Source organism: Lepidochelys olivacea, assembly GCF_965140295.1.
Source record: "Lepidochelys olivacea isolate rLepOli2 genome assembly, chromosome: 19".
Classification (NCBI taxonomy): domain Eukaryota; kingdom Metazoa; phylum Chordata; order Testudines; family Cheloniidae; genus Lepidochelys; species Lepidochelys olivacea.
Window position 1 is genome coordinate 5184729 of NC_140429.1, and position 21431 is coordinate 5206159.

At 46.1% G+C, this 21431-nt stretch overlaps 1 protein-coding gene across 1 annotated transcript in view; it reads left to right on the top strand.

Annotated features, from left to right (window-relative positions):
* CSMD2 (CUB and Sushi multiple domains 2) overlaps nucleotides 1-21431 on the top strand; it is a 544659-nt gene that overhangs the window by 504379 nt on the left and 18849 nt on the right. The window contains exons 58-62 of the mRNA XM_084652534.1: nucleotides 9834-10010; nucleotides 10850-11029; nucleotides 13727-13900; nucleotides 16104-16277; nucleotides 20449-20522. Of these exons, the coding sequence (XP_084508660.1) occupies nucleotides 9834-10010; nucleotides 10850-11029; nucleotides 13727-13900; nucleotides 16104-16277; nucleotides 20449-20522 (779 nt within the window). The remainder of the gene's footprint in view (nucleotides 1-9833; nucleotides 10011-10849; nucleotides 11030-13726; nucleotides 13901-16103; nucleotides 16278-20448; nucleotides 20523-21431) is intronic.

Genomic DNA, 21431 nt, shown 5'->3' on the forward strand with positions numbered 1-21431 from the left:
ATTCAAAAGGCACCAGGATGCAGTGGGGTTATTTTATTTTTGAATCACAGCTGTATGAGTAATAGTGTTCCACATTATAATAATGTTCCACATTATAGGAACATTATTCCTATAATGTGGTGGTTTACTGTTAGGCCCTCGCCGACCGAAATAGGCAAGTCATTCTCAGTGTTGAGTCGTGCGCTGTTCTCTGCCGTTTGTATTCATGGCAAGGTGCAAACACGATCAGGTATCGGTGGGGCTGTACTCTTCGAGTCTTCGATTCAACTTTCTGGAGCAGGGATTTCTATCTTTTTGTTTTATTGTTGCGAGTACATTTAAGGCAGGCAGGAGTGAGGACGAACAGCACTGAGGAGGCACAGGCAGGGTTATGCAAGCTCTTCACCTGCAGTTATTTCACATCTTCTTATTCCTGACCTGCAGCACAGCCAGCCATTCAAGACCCAGCCTCCCCCCACACCCTGAACCAACACAGCTCTACAAGAGCATCCCTCTCCTAATCTGCAGCACCCCTGGCTGTTCCAGTGCAGGTCTCGCCACGTGCGCCTTGCAGCCCCTCTGCCAGGCCAGTCTTGGACTCCCTAGTGCCTCTGCGCCGGCTACGCCAGACCTGTCTCTCCTGAGCAGACTGTCAGCAGTGCCAAATGGTGCAGGGGAAGGGCAAGGTGTTTGGGACGTAGGCTGATCGGAGATTTAGGCCATTGGCTCACTGGTGCTTCAGACCTGAGTCACGCTTTGAACCCAGGGTTTGAGAATTGAGCCAACAATGCTGACTCTGCTTCCCAGCCTGGCATCCCCACAGTCACTGGTATAGCCGTGTGCATGATCATTTTTGTCCCACGCTGCACGGTGGTGGGGTTTTAACCAGCAGCGCTCGAAATATGGCTGGCCCTGGGCATGTGCATTTTGGAAGATGTGGAAAGCAGGTGGCAAAAGTCCTTTCTCCCATCTTCATGTACCTCCACAGGGGGCAGCCAGTGCAGCTGACGCAATTATCTACCCAGACAGGCATGTTTGGGCAGGATGGGGGCCGAGCCCTGACCCCAACCCACTATCCACCAGGTTGCACTTGTGGGAAGAGCGCGGGCAAGTGAAACAAAACTTGTTCTTTGCTCTGTTTCTGCCAGTGTCCCTGAAGCCTGTAGGCCATATCCAGGCATGGTGCCTGCCTCCATCATTGCTGAAGGTGCTGTCCCCAGCTCAGTGCCCCCAAATCTCTTTGACCCCTAATCAGCTCTATGTATTTTTAGCTAAGGATATACATGTAGTGGGTAAGGCCAAAGCTTTCAGTGCCCAATGGGGCGTGAATCCATATTTATGCAGAAGCACTATACTGAACAGAAGCTACAGGGGCTCAACCCCTCTGCAAGTCAGGCCTCTTATTTAGGTGCTTGACTTTAGTCACCAAGGACCCAATTTGGCAATGCACATCCTTAACTTAGAGCATGTTCTTAAGACCTATTGGCATCAATGGGACATAAACACAGACTTCCCTGCTTTATAGAAATGCGGTAGGTTTAAATGCATGCTTCAGTCCCTCTGGTGTGCTTTAAAGTTAAGCATGTGCGTAGCTGCTTTGCTGCATTGAAGCCCAAACGTTGACCTTTGTGGCCAGCATACTCTACATGTCACTAGCTGATTGGTCTGCTTTAGAAACCACACACAGTGCGGGGCTTTTTTAGCTTCTGCAGAATGTAATAGTGGTTTCTCAGTACTTAACCAAGTTCCCAGACTAATGAAATTTTATTGAAAACTTGTTCCGACCCAGCCTCTCATATGTCTGTAGGTAATTGCATCTTCATCAAAGGCATAACTCTTGGATCGGGTTCAGCAGACCCTCCGTAAATAAGCCCAGGTCCAAGGAGAACCCCCAGAGCCAGGAGTTGTCTTTTATTAGCAAAAACGTTTTTTTTTTTGAGGAAAGGAGGGAGAATATCCCCAGCACCCAAGTTCCATATTTCCCGACTCATTAAAACCTGGTGATTAAAGGTCTCCAAGGCATGATCTGAATCAGAGTGATTAATATGTTCCATATCCCTAAATTGGGGCTAATCATATTTAAAAACCTGCTAAGTTGCATTTCCCCTTCCATATTTCTGAATTAGCCCATTTGAATGTATGGACGTCTCCATGGGAACCCCATTCGGCATTGGAGTGGCAAAGCTCCAGCATGCCAACGCAGCCATTCAACTCCTCTGTAGGGCATTGTCTGTCTCTGACTCACACCTCAGGCTCGGCGGCTAGGAACAGAAAGCATAATCAAGTCAAGCGGGGCCTGCAGGGCTTCAGTTCGACCCTGTCCAGCGAGTGAAAATCCTTCCCTTCTGTTAGCCGCGATGCAAAATGAGCATGGAGGAGCTCTGTCCGTTCTTGAATAGACCAAGGTCTACGCCACAAACAAAGCACCGTTAATTAGTTGCCATCCTTGTTAATGTTGCCAGAGAGGCTGAGAAATGAAAGGGGGCAGAGATCAAGCTGCCATCTTGCCCCCTGCAAAGCAAGGCTGCGCCAGCTCACTACAGACGCTGCGCTGGGCAGAATCTTCTGTTGCCACTGCCAGGTGGTGTGGGTGCAAGTTGTTTATAGTCCCTAGAGGTCCCAGCTGAGATCAGGACCCCATTGCACCAGGTGCTGTATGGACACATAATACAAGACAGTCCCTGCACTACAGGTCTTACCATCTAAACAGACCAGGCGGGGAAAAAGTGGGAAAACTGCAGCAGAAAGAGGTGATATCCCAGCAGCTGAGCATGTGCTTCGCTTTGCAGACCACGGAACTTTAACATGCGCTTAACTTAAAGTAAGTGTTTTGCTGAATCAGGACCAAAGTGACTCGCCCAAGGTCACAGAGAAGAGGTGTGGCAGAGCCAGGAACCGAATCCAGATCTTCTGAGTGCCCAGCTGGGTAAGGAAGAGGATTTATACCCTCAAGCTGGCAGGTGCCGTTCGCCTGTTCTAAAGTTCAAACAAACAGAGGAGGAATTATTTTTAAAAAATCCACAATCATTTTTTCAGAAGGTACAAATGGATTGAAATCAAACGAGTCAATTATCGGTAGTGGCTAGAACTGCGCAGTGATGCTGACTGTGTTAGACAGTAGAGGCCGCATCGTTTCCAGTAAAACCAGCTTTCCAGGCTTTCTAAAATCTCAGGTTTCAAGCCCCATTTAGCTTTAATTTCCAGCAAGTTTTAAAGTGTAAATGCAAATTTACAAGCTCCCCTCCCTCCCCCTGCTTTTGTCACCGTCCATCTCTCCATGCACAGCGTGAAGGAATGAGGGGGTGAGGGGAACAAAACAAAAAACACTTGCTCTCCTTCACAATAGATGCTGCAATTGCATTTTTAGTTGCTGTTAAGCTTTATAGTTTCTCCCCTTCCTTGAAAAGCTGAATGGAACATTTGCTTTTAGTGTGTTTATTGTCGCACCAGATGAATTAATCAAAATTCGCAGCCAGAATGAGGCAGGACCCTCGCTGGTGTTTGCCAGTTTAAGTAAACAGAAATGTGTTTATTTTAATTGATCCCAATTTGACCACTGAGAATATGCTTGTAACAGGATTTTTTTGCCCTCTGCATGTCGGGTGGAATGTAGGCTACTATTTAATTTAAACAGTATGTAAATTACCATCTGCAAAGTGAAGGCTTCAGGACTCCAAAGGCTCTCAGCTATGTGTTATTCCCGCAGTGGATTTTGCCTGATGTGTCAGGCATTGTTAGGAGACCAATTCAGCCTGTCTGCTGAATGGCAGCAAGACCCAAAAGGACAATTCTGTCTGCTGTAAGGATTAGACCGTGGGGCATGTGTGGGACATTTTATTTACATGCTACCTAGACTGGAATCCTCTTTAGTAAACAGCTTTAATCTGTAGGAGAGAAGAGACACTTTATTGCTCTTCCTGGAGGGACTTGCTGTGCTTCTTGTTTAACAATCATGGAGCCTTAAAGTGCCACCAGTTTTGAAGGGGAAGAACTTTTTTAAAAAAAAAAACAAAAAACCCAAATTAAAAAGAAACACCACTCCATGTAATTCCATGGGATTCACCCTGCTGGGCAGATGGAATATTAAAAGCAGCACTGTATGTAACGGTATGTAAGGCGAACGCATGCCCTAGAAGCCTCTGTAGTAAATAAATAATAATGTGGCCCCTTCTTCTGATACTTGTGATGCCCCTTATGCCAGATGGTAGCTGGTGCCTGTGGCCTTGTAGCGTGGCTTCCCGGGGAGGATAAATCAGCGACATGGTCTGAGTGTTATCTAAATGTAACTTGCTATGTTTCGGCACAGACATCAGTCCTGAACTGAGATGGTCAAGCAGCCCACAGGACACTCCCTTCTTCTGGGAATCTCATCCCAACACCCCTGCCTGGTTCTCTGGAAGCAACTGTGCCTCAAGAATTGACTCTAATCAGAGCCCAAGGCAGACACCAAACTCTCCTGTTCCCTCTCTCCCCAAGCTGCCTCTGCACCCCCCGGCATAACTCAGAATTAACCACCACACGGCATGTCTTCCCAAGAGTCCAAACTTGCTCACAGAAGAAGAACTCAGAAGACTGTGTGACAGCGCTGTGACGGGCTGCCCCCCTTCGGATGCCACCTGATGTGCTGAGATACCACTGAGCCTGCCTGTTACGCCAGCCTGGGCACCCTTTTTATCTGTCTTGCTGAGCCAAGCTAGTAAGCTTCCTCAAACCCACACACAGGCAGGACCACACCAAACTGCAGAATGAAACAGACACTGAGATCAGTTCTGGGAAAGTTCAGCTTAAGGGACTTGCCCCAGCACTCAGGTGTCCACCTCCCTTGGAGTGAAGACCCAAAGATATATTATAAAATCTGCCACCTCCCTCCATGTGGAGGAAGGTATGCACAGCCTCTTATCTTCCCCACCCCCTTCAATTATGAACTGTACACACGGGGTTATGTTATAAACAAGAAATACGTTTATTAACGACAAAAGGTGGATTTTAAATGGTTAAAGAGATAGCAAACAGAACAAAGCAGATTACTGAGCAAATAAACCAAAGTATGCAAACTATGCTCAATATACTTAAGAAACAGGTTACAAAATGTAATTTCTTACCCTAAATATTATTTTAGGCAGGTTGCAAAGTTTCTGTGGTTCCAAGTTCCAGTTATATTTCTTTTCAGACTGGACCCATCTCAGTCTGGACTCCCCCTCCCCGGCCTTCCCTTCAGGTGGCTTTAGCAGTCTTTTTTCTTGGGCAGACAGGCCATGGAGAGGAGGAGTCCTGTTTGCCTTCCTCCCCACTCTTAACTAGGATTTACGTAAGATGGGAATCCTTTGTTTCCCCAAACTTGACCTCCCTTCCCTTCCAATGGAAAGTGACAAGTCCCAGGTAATGTTTAGTAGCAGGTGACAAGACCACCTGACCTAGTAGTGTCACAGTTATGTCCCCGGACACCTCCCAGGAGGCAGAGAGATTAGTATCTTCCTGGTTTTGTTGTTCCTTTCTGATGGCTCATCAAATTTGATGGCCTGTCATCTGGTGGGTGTCTTCCCAATACACACCAAGCTGTAATTGTTACATAGTCCATATTCCTAACTTTAGATACCGAAATGATACATGCATACAAAATGGATAATCACATTAAGTAAATTATAACCTTTCCCGTTATATTTTACAAGACCCATCTTGCATAAAATATGTCTCAGTTACGTCATATTCATATCATAAGCATATTTTCGTAAAGAAGATGGAGTTAAATATCACAAGCGCCACCCGGTGAAAACTCCTATACCAATAACGGTTACTACTCGCCTTCATTTGAAGTCACTCTTCATTAGTAGCCATCTTTATTTAAAAACTGCAACTTGAATAGGTAGGAAGCCATGCAGGAAAGCAATCAAACTTGCCCTCGACTTAACAGCAACGAGGGAAAACAATTACATGTTGAAAGGATCTACCATTTCCAAACTACATCAGTGGGCAAATTTTCAGAAGAGCTCACAGCCAGATTTTCAAGTGCCCAGCTCCCAGCAGCTCCCATTGCTCCATTTACAGCCAGATTTTCAAACGGTCTCTGCACCCAGTGCATTGAGCTCTGTTAAAAACCTGAGCTGGTGCTGAGGGTTTTTTTTTTTCATAATCCTGGTCCAGAGGTGTGTTTTGGGGTCTGGCCACAGTCTGGTGTTTGTCTGTGTGTTGATCTGGATTCTCTAAGCTGCCCCGACTTCCTTCTGACTTTGCTGGCCAGTTCAGATAACTCATGCAGGGAAATAAGGATGCTGCTTATGCTCTGTTACTGTCTTGTGTAGGGACACAGCCAGGTTCACAACTGAGCTGCTGTCTCCCTGCATAATAGTATTAGCCACCCCATTAGTGAATCTCATGCACCACCACAAATGATAAAATCCCATTACTTCCCAAGCAATGCTCGCCTTCCTCATTGTAATAATTCTCGGCCTGATCTCTCTCGCCGCCCCCCCCCCCCCGGCACGGGGCTCTCTCCTTATCTTTAGCAGCAATGGTGATTACTTTTAACAGCCACATCTATCGTGCTGGCTTCAGAGGGACTCCATCAGAATAATGTAGGCACAAAATATAGGTGTGCTACGGAAACAAAAAGTATGGGGTGAAGAGATTGACAACAATTAGTTATTAATAGAAATGTTTGCAATTAGATGTGTGTGTCTATATACATCATTTTTAGTGGTAAGCATTCCACGGCATTGCTCATAAACCAGAGTGTGTTGTGCTAACTCTGGAATACAGTAAGGCTGTCTTAGTGGTTAGAGCAGGGGATCAGGAGTCAGGACTCCTGGGTTCTATTCTCAGCTCTGCGAGGAGAAGATGCCTAGTGGTTAGAGCAGAGAACGGGGAGTCAGCATTTCTGGGTTCAGCTTCCAGCTATTCCACAGAATCATTATGTGATCTTGGCCACATCATTTCATCTTTCCCTGTCTGATTTTCCCATCTGTTAAAATCAGCATAATAATGCCTCCCTTGAGGGCATCATTCATTACTCATTTGAAAGTGCACTGAGACCCTGAGAGGAAAGGCGCTACAGAACAGCACGGTATCATCATTGCTTGAACCCGAAAGTGAAACTGACTAAACAGATCAATCTAATTTCACTTTCCACGGCTGAGGGGAAGTTCAAGAAAATAATCAGCATAAAGTGTGAAAAGTGAATTAGATTGTTAAATTCCTCTCCGTTTTGGCAGTCTGACAAGCGGTTAGTAATGCAGGTGAAGATTTATAAACCCAGATTCAGAGCGGGAGTATGGCTGCTTCGCACCACATTCCTGGCAACAATCCAGTCACCGTAACAAGCCATAGGAGGCTCACCGCAGTTTAGGGAGATGGTGGTACAAAGCAATCACAACAGCTCCCCTTCCTGTCCCCAGTGTGGGGGTGTGACCAAGGGAAAGGGGCCAGGGCCATGGGTTCCCTACACCTTTGCACTCCTTCGTGGCAGCTAAGGATCTGACCCTTTTTGTTAAAATCTATCATTTTATATGGGTCTCGTCCCTTGAAATATTTTCCAGTTAAAGAAGGAACAAGACCAACAGTTCCAACCAGTGTATTTTACTTGTCAAATTATTTTCTTGTTTGGTGGGGAGTGGGTGAGTGATTTTGTTACGTGCTCCCTCCAAACACCAATGCCGCTCACTTTTCTTCTGTCACTTGATCGTGCAAGGTGCTCTCAGCTCCCATTCATGCCATGGGAAAATCTTTACATGGATCGTGACTTGCTGGATTGGGCTCTGAGTTATTTTAAATATGACTTGCAAGTCTGAGCACTTGGCCATAAGTTTGAGGTCTCTTTCATATCCAGGGCAATGCAGGCTTTTGGCAGACGTCTGATTGGAATTACTACTCTATATTCACGTGCTTGGCTGTGCTGTAACATTACACCGTCGTCATTCCTTTCCCATGGACACCTTTTCCGGAATCACAATTCATTTTTGTAGCAGTGACTCTTTAGGCTGTGTACATTTTGGTGTGTGCGTACGCAAGACAGGTAGGGGTGGGGAGAAAGAGGATGAGGCATGGACACGACAGTGAAATATTAATCCAGTGCTTTTCCTAAAGTGATAGAATCTGACTTTTATCCCCACATTTATTGGAAATGACACTATGTATCATTGAGACTTTGGCTGCATGAGGAATCTGTAACTAGAGAGCACCCCACATGATTTTCGTGCCACGCAAAATGTCTGCACACAGAAGCTGGAATGGTTATTCGTTTCTCCCTGTCAAACAGATACACATCCGACAAGCTCATATGTTAACCTGCTGTCAGCAAGCCAAGTAACAAGGAAGAAGGGGGCCTCTCCTTCCATTGAGCAGCTGTGCACGGTGCATTCATACCGTGACCCAAGTGAGATTCATTTCCCTGTGGAGAGTGGCAGACAATATTCCACTCCCACAGGTGTCTGGTGTGGGGGGCAGCGATAGAACATGGAGACTTGGGGACCTTGTTATTTCCAAACTGATGCTCTTGCAACGTGTGAGATGGTGCTGCATTGCCAGGGGAATTTCCTTGTCAAATAGTCAGAGACGAATGGTTTAAGCCTTTATTGATTCATGTGATTTTCTTTCATGTACTGTAATTCCACAGTAAATGAGAGCTGGATGCAATTATTGCAGGTACTTATTTTGCCATGACAGGGCTGTGCGTACTGCCATTCAGTCGGATGCCCTTTTACTGCAGTTTTACCAAGGCAGTTTAGACATAAAACCTGGGTGCTGACAAACCTTGTACATAATTGTACCCTTGCAATATTCTCCCCCAGCTGAAAGCATAATTGGATCTACACAGGCAATAAGCAGGAGCGGCTGCCATTATGGAAGGGTAGCTGAGTCCCCCACTGCTTCGATTCCCTTGAAGTCTGCAAAGATTGGCTTCCAAAGCAGATATGAGCTCCAGCTATGAAGCTCAGATCCCAAAAATGTAACTGTCTAAAGATGCTGGGACCTAAGTGTTTGGTTCAACCCATGATAGAGACTTGAGGCCATCTGTGAAATTCAGAGCCAGATCAGGGTGCCGATTCCCAGGCCCAGATGTGTCGTAATCTTGAGCTGCAAGAAGCATCTGAAGGGAAAACAAGGTGTCTTGTGGCCCAAGTCAGCCCCTCTATTGACACTAATTTGACAGTCGTTGCCAGGTTCTCTGTTGGTGCAGCCACTTCTAGAAACTGGGCTGAACACACCTTGTTTCACACAGCTCACCGAGCCATCACTCAATGGTCATAAATTTTGGTCACTACCAATCTGGGCTTGAATTCAGATTAGCAATGAGAGACTCCAATAACCGGCTAGTTCTGAGTTGTCTAGGTGCCACCTCCTCCTCCCCTGAGGTGCTTTATAAGAACTGCCTCCATCATTCCACCCAGAGCCCAGCTGTGTCTCTTTGAGCTGCATGTCAGGTTGGGCTAATTTAACGGCTCGATCCTGCAGAGCGATCAGTATCCAGGGGCATAAAACCTGCACCTCTTTCAATTCAGTAGAGACCTGTAATCCAGAGGTTTGCAGCCGGGGTGCGTTCTTGAATCCCAGTGTGAAATCAATGGGGTATATGCCGGAGTATCTTGTGCTGGAGAAATTAGCTTCTGGTGCAGGAGAACTTCTCAGTCGCTTACCACGGAAGTCACACAGCATTGAGATGTGCTTCCTCGTGCTTTCCCAGGGCAAGGTGTATCCATCGCTCTTGGGATACTTTACTTGCATTGGTAGGTACAGTTGGTTTCACTCCAAAACAGCATGCGGTCCACTGATTAATCCAGAGGTTTTTGCAGCTAAATTGCTTTCGTTGAGACTTGGGTCATCTTTAATTTTTTTCTAATTCTGCTATTTTGGCTTTTTAGTTATATCTTGTGGAAACCCAGGGACTCCAAGCAACGCACGAGTTGTATTTAATGACGGCTTGGTTTTCTCCAGCTCCATTATTTATCAGTGCCGGGAAGGCTATTATTCCACAGGAGTGCTGAGCAGACACTGTACTGTCAATGGAACCTGGACAGGCAGCTCTCCTGAGTGTACAGGTGAGCATCTGAGTGGATTCCTGGAAGACAAGGTAAATAACAATCATAAGGCCCTGGGGCTAGGTTTTCAAAGAGTGCATGTGACTCGAGTTTAAGACTTGCAGGCATCAGCATGCACATGTCAACGCATCGTGTTCAGAAGTGTCATAAAACTATCTACTGCCAGTGGAAATAATTCTTCGGGCAAACTCCTTGAGGCCCGTGAGTGCCTCATGGAATATTCCAGCTTCAGGTGGTCTTTTCAGCTGAGCTACATGCTCTGCAGTCATAAATCTCATGACTAGACGTAAGGTCTACTACAGAGTAGTCCTGACCTATGGTGTGTCAGCTCCCAGAACGTGCCCTGATTTGGCCATAGCCCAGAAGCTTTTGTTGAACATATAGTGTGCTCACTTGGGTCATTAGAATGATGGATGAAATAAGGCCTGTGTTAAGGAAATGTATTCTGTCAGCAAACAACATACAGCATCTAGGACAAACAGGGGCAAGTCATGTGTAAAGGCATGTTAACTGGTTATGATTAAACCTCAGGGCCCCCATAATGTGCTAATTAACACGTTGTTTTGCACAATGCTAGGCCTTAGTGCCATTTGTTATGATTATTGTCCACTCCACTGAGCATGGGCAAAGTTTTCTGTACACACCTCTTCCAAACTTTGCCCTGGTTGATCCAGCTCCCTGGTTTGCGCTGTAGCCCATACCTCTCGGTGGCTGATAGATCACCATCATCCATTGAAAGTCAGCGGGGACTGTGGGGTTTCTAGCCATTGCGTATCCATATGCTTGAGACAGGCGACATGCACCAGAAAATTTAACCATTGCATCTTCTCCTTTCCCAGTGATAAACTGTGGGGATCCTGGTGTACCAGCCAATGGCTTTAGGCTGGGAAATGACTTTAACTACAATAAAACTGTAGTGTTTCAGTGCATACCTGGCTACATGATGGAGTCGGACAGGGCATCCTCTTTGATTTGCACAAAAGACCGAACCTGGAACGGCACCAAACCTGTCTGCAAGGGTGAGACCCCATTTCCTATAAATGTCTGAGGATGTTAGGTTACAGGCCTCAAGGCTCCTGTAGCTAATGATATCTTAGTAAGCTTTACTGCGAAAGTGCCCTACAACTACATGGGGCCAGACTCTGAACTCTTTGCTCTTATTGATGAAGCAATTTTATGAGTAGTCATTGTAACTACTGGTGAGTAACTGGTCACCAGTGGGAGTTAAAGGGCTCATGCTCTGAACCATAGCAATTCCTGACTCATCCAAGCAAATTATGCTGAGTAGGTCCAAAAATAATGACCATCTAACCTGTACTGTAGTTTGAAAGAAAGAAATGCTCCTATATTTACCTTGCAGGGATACCGTTTACTCTGAAATTGCCCAGGCACTGTATGATACATCACATGCAGCCAAATAGTCACAAATAGGACATTCACTGGACTGCAGTTCAGCATGGCCAGTGAAGGTAAATCTTCTGCTTCCTAGGAGAACCTGGATCTGATTCTCCATTGCCCTGCACCAGGGCAAAGTGTTTCCATTCTGAGTTAGAAGCACGTTGCTATTCCCCCACCCTCACACACATCCTTTGCCCTGGTGTAAATAGCTGCAAATGGTTACTTCATGCAGCTCATTCTCCTTGGAGGGACACTTGGCACCGTGCACATTGTCACATTTGCCCTGTTAGTGTCACCTGACAGATAGCAGGAGGTCAAGATGCACAGAACACAGAAGGCTTGCAGGAGCGCGTGCAATAAATGATTTTTAAAGGTAGCAACCACTCCAGCTCCTCTGGGCAGCCCAGTTGTATGCATGATGTGCAGTAGGAGGGACGATCGGCCCCAGCCTGGTTAAAAGTGGGCTACAGAGTCTATCGTTGTAAGCATCCCAATGCACAAGAGGATCCAAAAGTAGCCACCACAGTGTGGAACCTGCACTGTAGTTTAGAAGATATAAATAATCCATGCCTTTACCTTGTAGAGAGATACTTTGAAATTACCCAGCCGCTGCAAAATGCTTAACCTGTGCAGTTTATGGTTTCTTAAGTATGACTTACTAATCCAGTTGCATGAATATCTCAGGTTCCAATAACTGTTGCATTACGCTCGTAAGTACTTCCTGTAGAAATGATTGACGGTATTATAGCTCTGCCATGCTTAACGTTCTGTTGAGCTGTGTATATACTCTAGTCTGCAGAGGAACTTTCACACTGGGGTAATCCGTCCAGCCTACGGTAGCTCAGATTTAAGAATCACATCGTTTTCATGTGTTTGCCATAGTTTCTTCTTTGCCACTGTTCGATGTTTAATGGTTTTTCACTCTGTCTTGACCCACTCTCACCACCTTGGTATCGCACAGAGCTGAGCACTATCCACACCCAACGTTCCTTTGGCAATCCCAGCCTAAATCTGCAACTCAGTATCTTTCAATCAACGTAACAGTGTGTGATGGTTGAGCTAATGCAAACCATTCTTAACAAACCTCAGAACCAGCCGGACACGCCATGGTTTGAAAGGGAGAGTTGAAGAACCTATGGCCCCTATTAAAGATCAAAATGTGTCCAATTAAAAATATGTATATATGAAAGCCACACTTTATTTGAAATCAAACATGGACAGCAAGTGCCCTCTAAAACAGAGCTTTCTCCTAACTGGGGTAGCCTCAAAGGGTCAGATTCTGATCCCATTTGCACCAGGATAACTCTGGAGTAACCCCATTGACTTCAGTGGGATTATTGGGGATTTACATCATTGTAAAAGAGATTTGAGTCTCCCTCATTATGAATGGATGAAGCACTTTGCATAAATATGCAAGTCTTCACCCCAAACTCAAATCAAACCTGAATGAAGCATTTTCTTCAGCCTCCCAAAAGGTCTGGAAAGCTTTTCTACCCCCTGCTTGTATTATTTTTTCAGTGCTGTGGTTGCCTCTGCTTCTCTGCTCAGAAGGCAGATGCACTGGGCATCTTGCAAGAAAGGCTGATTTCTTTGTCAGTGTTTGGCTGACCCAGGGGTGCCGACAAAATGGGAAGCAGCATCTGGATGCTCGTCTGATCTCAGTCTGCGAAGTTCTTAAGGTCCACCTGTCAGAAATGCAGGTCACTTGGGATCTTCCATAAATACTTCACTCCCCTGCAAGGCTGTGAAGATAAATGCTTCCTTCTTTTTTCTTCTTGCCACTTTGAGCTAATGTAGCAAGAGCAAGACACAATGTGGCTAGATTCTCACTTGGGAGCTACATTGATTTACACGACCAGCTGAGAATCTGGCCCAGTGCTCATATGCACTTGAAAGCAGAGTATTATAAAACTTTCCAACCAGGCAAAATTCAACCTAGTTGTTGAGTTAATCACTAACTTGAAACTTGTCTAGGTTTTCCAAAATCTATGAAACTTCTGGAGAATGTGGGGTGATGTTCCAACTAAACTGGAATCAGATTCATAATCTTAGGTGGAAACTAGCAAAAGCCTGGTGATCTGACTGTGACGTTTGGGATTTGATTGACCCTAAAACTCAAAGCAAAATCCCAGGATTTACAAACACACATGCATATAACAGAAAGTTTGTACAGACCCCCCCCCCCCTTATAGCTAAATTCCCTGTGATGCATTCAGTTCACAGGAAGTAACTTTGATTCTATGTGGATTTGTTTGTTTATCGAAATAACTACACTGAGAAGTCATTAGAACTGAATATGCTTTTTGTTTGCTGCTCAGCTATCACCTGTAAATCCCCACAAGTCATCCCCAATGGGAAAGTCGTGGGCTCAGATTTCAGCTGGGGCTCAAGCGTGAGCTATGCCTGCCTAGAAGGATACCAGCTCTCACTACCTGCTGTCCTGACTTGTGAAGGGAATGGGACATGGACTGGAGAACTGCCACAGTGTTTTCGTAAGCAGACATCCATGTGTATTCATATGCAAATGGGATGGAGCACTAGCCTTAAAGTCCAACCCCCCTGTGCCCCACGACCTCCAAAGGATTAGTCATTCTTGATCCAATTAATGGTCCGTCCAACCTAGTATCTTCTCTCAAGCAATGGCTGGTACCAGACGTTTGAGAGAGAGGTATGAAATCTCAGTAATGGACAATTATGGCATAACCTGCCCATAGGAGAAGTTTCTTCCCACCCATACACAATTAGTGATAGACTTATTCCCCCAACCTTTAGATAGCATCATGGCTCATGGATGCACCCACAGTAGCAGGAAATATTTTGAATGAAAGGCAAAACACTTTTCTACAAAGCATAACCTTGGCTGCTGGTCTGGAAATTGCTTGGTGCATAAAAGTTAACTGTACCTCGGAAGGAGATATTAGAGATAGTGACCCAGTTGTTAATACTGTCCATTAAAGGTGTGCCTGATGGGAGATGAAACTCATGGTGGGATTTTATACATTGTTTCTCAAATAATGGGAATTAGCTATTGTCTTAGATCAGGACATGGGTGGTCAGACCTAGCGGTGAGAGCAGGAGTCTGATGCCTGGAACCAGAGGTCAGAGGCAAAGTCAAGAACTAAGCCAAGGATCGGAGCTGGAATCAGTAACAGGGATGTGGTGTAGAAGCAGGGATCTGGAACAAGCAAGTAGGGCAAGAACACAACAGGAAGTCAGGAATCAGGAAAAAGGCAGGTCTCAGGAGTCAGGCAAGAAGACAGGGGTCCAATGTTGCAACCAGCCAAGGATTCAAATAGTTACTCAGGCAAATTCCTGTGCCTCCTTCTGACTTAAATAGTGAGTCGGAGCCAATCAAAGAGGCCAGTTGGGAGCTTTGTGGGCGGTGCCTAAGGTGACCTAGGTAGGGTTCACCAGCCCACACTCCCGGTTAGTACCAGTAAGCTGGTGGGTGGTGGCTGTGGTCTGAGGACTGTATGGGGACCCAGGCTTGAGACCCTCCCCCCCCAATCCCTCACAGCTATGTCTGTGCCTCAGTGGGAAATCCTTGTCCCATCCTCACAAGACAAGGACTTCCCAATGGGGCATTAAACATTCATATGGGTTTGGAGACCTAACTCCAGTGATTCTTGACCCCAGGTGAAATCCTGACCCCACTGAGATCAATGGGAATTTTACCACTGACTTCAGTGAGGCAAGGGTGTCACCCCATCGGGACAGAGTTGGATGGCAGCATGCTGGCGAAAAGGAAGAAGTATAGCGCTCTGAATGATAGGGCCAGGAGTTTTGGGTGCTCTCCCCATCCCTGCCACCTGCTTGCTCTGCATGTTAACCAACTGCTGCGTGCCTCAGTTTCCCCTACTGTTGCAACATGGAGACAACTCATCGCCACCTTAGAGGGGTGGTGTGAAGATAATCAATCAGGACCCAGCTTTCCAAGCACTTAGCATGCAAAACGGGGGCCAGATTTTCAAAAGACCCCAGCACCCACCATGTACCCAATGTGCAGTGCACTTCTGAAAGTCTGGCCCTGACTTAAATGCCTCAGTTGGAGCTGAGCTCTTCTGAAATTCTGGCCCCTGCGGCGTGTGAAGGCCTTGTATGAAAAGAGCTCCGTAGTGTTACAGCAAGCCTTGGAATGTGCAGCAAAGGCAGGGCCCTGTGGCTGGATGAAAACCTGTGTGTGCGATTCAATACAGATTAGTGAAACAGCTCAAAATGATAAAGCCGGATTTTAGCTTTGAGTATTTGGCAGCTGCACAATAGCCATTTTCATATTAAACAGCACAAAGACCTGACCTTACACCTTTCCCCGGCTATTATATAATTAACGGACTTTACATGTGACATGGCTCTGCATGACAATTTGACACTGTGCAATTAAAGATACAGTCAAAGTTAAGCACACCATTGTGGAGAAAAAAGACCAAAAAAAAGGATCCAAACCGTCTGTTCCTCCTCCCTGCCAGGAGATGCTGGAAAGTGAAAGTTAATTAAACAGTAATTGACAAAAAGACAGAAGTGAGCAGAAAGCAGCCAGCGTACCTTCTGCCACTAGTAATTTCCTGAGCCATTGCAGCGCTTGAAAGCTGGGGTTGGGAGTTTTTGGCCATTAATAGAATTGTCTTTAACCCATTAACACTATTTGCCTTTACTGAGATTCATTGCCATCCTCTGACTACCCTTTGGCTTTTCTAGCTGTGTTTTGTGGTGATCCCGGGACACCAGCTCAGGGCAGGAGAGAAGACAGAGGATTCACTTACCGCTCATCTGTTTCATTCTCCTGCCTGTCCCCACTGGTGCTGGTGGGCTCAGCTCGGAGGTTCTGTCAGTCTGATGGGACGTGGAGTGGAACACAGCCCAGCTGCATAGGTAAGGGGGCATCCTGAATCTGACTTCTCATTCCAAACCTTCAACTGTCCCTTCCCTCATCAATCTACTCAGTTTCTCTTCCACAATTTCTCCTACCCCCTTTCACCTACTTACTCGGCCCTGTCCCCTGTGGATCTTTTTCTGCAGAGAAGACCAGTACATGGCAAACTCACTTTCCTTCTGCTAACTTGTCAGACCCTCCTCCCCATTAAATCTCAGAACAGATCTGGGTATGGGCTCACCTCACTTGCAAGCTTCCCAGGCCCCAGATGCTTGCTCTGCCTATTGGCCATCTGCACCGTCCATCCGTATTTCATGGCAAAGTCCCAGTCCCTGGAACCTGTGGGAGATTTTTGCTGTTGGGACCCAGGGCCACATTTCCAGAAGTTCTCAGCACCCACAACTGGGGCCAGATTGTCACAAGAGCTCCTGGTGGAACAAAGTAAAGTGCAGCATGTGTGTCCTCTGTAACATGCTGCATTTGAATGGGACCCAAAATGGCAGCTGCTCCCAGCAGAACAGGAGACCTCTGGAAAGGTAAAGGTGCTGTCCATAGAATACAGAACCATATGAGTTACTGTGCATAGCTGTGGAGTTGAGCTGCTGACTTGGACACAGATCCCCATATCCCTAACATATTCCTTGTCTGTCACTTCCCAGTGGTTTCCAAGGCCCCACGAAAGCTCAGAGCAGTACATAATCATTAGTAGTCGTACCATTCTCATCTGTTTCTAGCTTCAGTATTTGACTCGGGCCTCTGTGGCAATGAATTCCACGGGCTGATGACATGCCATCTATCCCTCTAACTTGTCCATCTAACTATTCATTTCTAATGCCACAATCACCTTATTATCCAGGCACCAGGAGCAAAGAAGCTGCATTGCTCTAAATTTACCTGCCATCAGTCACATCCTTGGTCTCATATGTGGGTTGGTGTGATGAGGAAAAACTAATCAGATTTCATTCGACCATTCATGATGTTTAATCTAGCAAGTTAGCCAAGTACACATGTACCATTAGCTATGCATGTAGGCATTTAACTACCACAGTTGGGTTCGCCTCCAATGTTTCATCACTTCTCCACGATTACTTATTCAGGGCCCTGTAATATACACTCAGGATGTGGCATCCATACATTTGGAAGAGTGTAGCATTGAAGAGCGCAATAACAGTCGTTTGAATTGCCAGAGAAATTTACTTTCATACTTCAAATTTGTCTCCCTAATACAAATCACAGGAAAGGAAAAAACTTGTCTGCCTGTGAAAACCTTGATCCAACATGTCTATTTCCAGTCCAGGCAGCCAATAAAAAAGCATTATTTATTCAGATCCCATCCGATCTTGAGGTTCATTAGATGGCCGGGCTCTCAGGTCCCCAAAATACAGCCTGGAGACCCAGATTTAATACACCTCACCTGGCGTGATCCGTCAGCCTCCACCTCATCTGTGGGATGGGACTTCATTTTAGTTAGTTAGTTAGTGAGTTTAGACACTCTGATTTATCTGGGGGCCTCCATCAGATGCCATGGAAACCGCACTGGTGATAAATGACAAAAGGTCAGCAGAGCTGAATAAGTGAAATGAATTAGCTTGTGTGTTGCAGCCCCAGACCAGCTGCACTTTGTATCCCTTGTTTACTGACTCAGTGCAGTTCCCAAGGACCTGCAGAGAGCTCAGGGAAGCACATAAGGATGCTGTATGGAGAGGCTGATTAGTCAGCTCATAAGGAATAAAAATCCAGGCCTGTTAGTTACAGCATTGGTGTGCCCTTTTCCTCTTAACTGCCATGAGGAGAGGGAGTGATCTCTGCTCCTGCTGTGTGTTTGATTGTGAGGGCTTTTCTCACTGTGTGTGTTTCCTATGTCTGGATACATCCGATTCATTTGAGTCTCTTTTTAGCTAAGGGAAAGAGTTACCAGGGAAGGTTTGATCCCGCTCAGTGCGGTTCAGAGTGCTTCACATAGCAGCTCAGTGTAAACCGGCATGAAGAACAGGCTCGTGGCCACAGGAGACCCCGATCCGGCATTGTGGAGAGTCTGCATGCACTCCTGTTGTCTGTTGACATCTGCCTGTCCTGTGCACTTACACCAGGCCCTCACCAAGCTGTCTGAGCCCCTGCTAGTGCTAGTGTGGCTAATGTCGCAATCACACTCCCTGTTTTTATCCTGTGCTCCAGCACACAGGGAGCTTGTGACTTACTTCTGCTCGGTGCACACGGCGATGGCTAGTGTTTAAACTTCGGTGCATCTGTGCACTGCCTATTCCTGCTGAGCCCAAGTCAAGGATTCGGGATCAAGGCCTGAATGCAATGCCCATGTACATTGCCCACAGCCGATTTTTCACCCAGGTCACCTACTGATCCATCCTAGCCGCTGTGCTCAGCCCATTGCTGGGCAGAGTCTTAGTCAGAGCTGCTCCTCCTGTTCCAAACATTTCGCCCATTCTCAGCCCCCTGCAGGAGAGGGGGCTTTTCAGCTTCACGCTGTCCTATCAAGCTCATAGGTTCACAAAAGCACACAGAGTCTGCAAGGAAATGGCACTTTGTCAGCCAGTACTGCTTCCCCCATGGATCCAGCAGGGGACTGTCCATCCTCAGTATCTTTGCTTGTGTGTTTGGTTGGTTTGTTTTTTCATCTCCCAATCAGCCTTGCTGCTGCTACCTATCAGGCAAGGATTACAGCTTCTTTGATCAGTTTGGAACTCGAGGACAAACTTGATACATTTCAGCTTTCATTCAATTGATTCACAGCTCTTGTCTTCGCACTGGAAGAAGAAAGTGATATATGCTGTAATGGCAACGGTAGGTATTTCTCCTGACTTGCATGTATCCATCTTCTGATGGATTGAGACCAAACTAGGCATAAAGAGAGATTATGTATCTGAGATGCATTAACATCTCCAGTCACCATCAATCACCATGAAATAGCAGGGTTCTGAGATGAGCGTTCGGTGACAGAGGCAGCCGAGCGGAATCCTGATGGAAAACCACACCGAGCAACTTTCATAACACTGCTTGTCCCCCGCAGCAAGGCAGAGAAGATATAAAGGGAGCTAGCACCTCTCGTAGGCCAAAACCAAAAGGTCATGTCAGAGCACAATTGCGTTGCCCATGGGTGACCCAGTACCATAATAACTGTAGCACAGATGGGACTTACATGTCAAGACTGGGACCTGTTTCACTGCAGATTATTGTAGCAGAATCCAGCTATTCCAGGGCGGTGCATGGAACTTGGAATCTAACCACTATTATTGCCTGTGTAAACCCTGCCTGGAGCATTAGAAAATGAGATTGAACAAACAACCCTGTTGATAGAGAGAAAATGACCAATAAACCAAGAGGCTGCACATCAATGCGCAAAGTGACAACATCTCGGCATCGTCCAAACAGCCCGGGAAGGGGTTTTGTAATACTTGAAATGCCCAGATGGGGGAAACATTACCAATATGCCTTTAAAAATGCTTGGATCTCCCATCCCACCCGGGCAGTGATAATAGAACAGTCTGTTAGACATTCTGTGGTGCCAGGTGCAGCTGGGGGAACTGTCTGTGTCTCTAAATTAAGATTGTGGGTTGGGTCCTGCTTACCCATGGGCTTAAAGACACTCTCTAGAGGTGCTTGAAAAATGGGATTTCGGGGAGGATTTTTACCCCAAAAAAATGGTTCCTGTTATAAGTTACTAAATTTTTCCAACCACTTTTGCACTTTCCTCAACTATGGCCAGGTGACTTAGGAACTCCTGCTGTAGCTTTGGTGCATGCTATTGGAATGCTCCCAGGCCAGCCTGGGATGCCACGGTACCTGCTTGTGCACGGATCCCAGGTCTAATAATGTACTGAATCAACTGTTGCGAATGGTGTGTAGAACTGGAAAAGGGAGGGAAATATACCTCACTGGTGGATTTTTATCTTGTTTATTTTTCCCTGAGGGGTGCAGTGGTTCCCGTTACACTGTGTTGGACCCACCACAGACTAAGAGACAGAAATAGTTGTTTAATTCTCTCTGATGGTACATATTAGTTCTGTCGCAAAATACATAAGTCCCACGTGAAAAGGAAGGTGAAACAGCTGTAGAGCGAGCCGGGAGGATGCGTAGCTCTGGAATGGATTTCACTAACACCCTCAGTCTCTGAGTCCTTTTAATATTGCTGTGTTCATTTTTTTTCTGTTTAAGATCCAACTCTCACTACCTGTGCAGACCCTGGTGTGCCGCTCTTTGGAATGCAGAACAATTCCCAAGGTTATCAGGTAATGTAATTACCATCATATCCCCGTGTCACTTTCTCCATTACACAAGTACAAGTTGCGTAGACTCTGCAACCCGTACTGTTGTCGGTTAGCGCTGACTTGCTCAAGAAGTCCCTGGGACCTCAATTAGACTTCACGCCTATGGGCTCTTGCCAGAGTGTGCAATGATTCCACAGCGAACCTTCAGTGTGTTTAAGTATTAGATTTATGCTGTTAATTACGCTGCTAACTAAGATTTATTATTAGTGGAATTGGTATTAGCATTGCATGCCCTGTTTCCATTACTTTTAAATCCAAATCACTTAAGTGGCTTTACTAATCTCAGGCTTGATGGGGGAAGAAATCAATGTAATGTCCTGGAGAGATCTCCTCCAGGTTCCACCTGTGCATTCTCATCCTGTGTTTTACACAAGACCCCTTACATGCTAGGGTGGGATATGAGGAGGGATTAGTTAATTGGATGTAGGCTTTCCTCCGAAAGTGGATTTTTTGAGTAAAGCTGCTAATTTGTTACCTTGATCCAGGGGTTAGTGTGTTAATTCTAGGTCCTCATTAATACGGAGATGCCGCAAGTGTGATTTTTTTTTTTTTTTTGGTAAGTGGCGTTGGCGAGATTGCTGAGCCACACTGGTACCCATGCTGTGAATGAGACTGGTCTCTTGGGCTGTGTTAAGGAGAGCCGGCCATCATCAGCCAGGTGGAACCCCGCAAGAGCCTGCACATGGCAAAACATCACAAAATCAGAATGTTTGTAGATTGGCTGATGAGGAGGTGGTACTGTGTGGGAGAAACTGCAGGGGAGAATCTTATGTTACTTTTGTCCTTGTGGGAGGCGGAAAGATGATCAAATGTGCCAAATTTCCAGTTGTCTTTGAATGTTGAGCCTGCAGAAAAGATTAGTAAGCACCC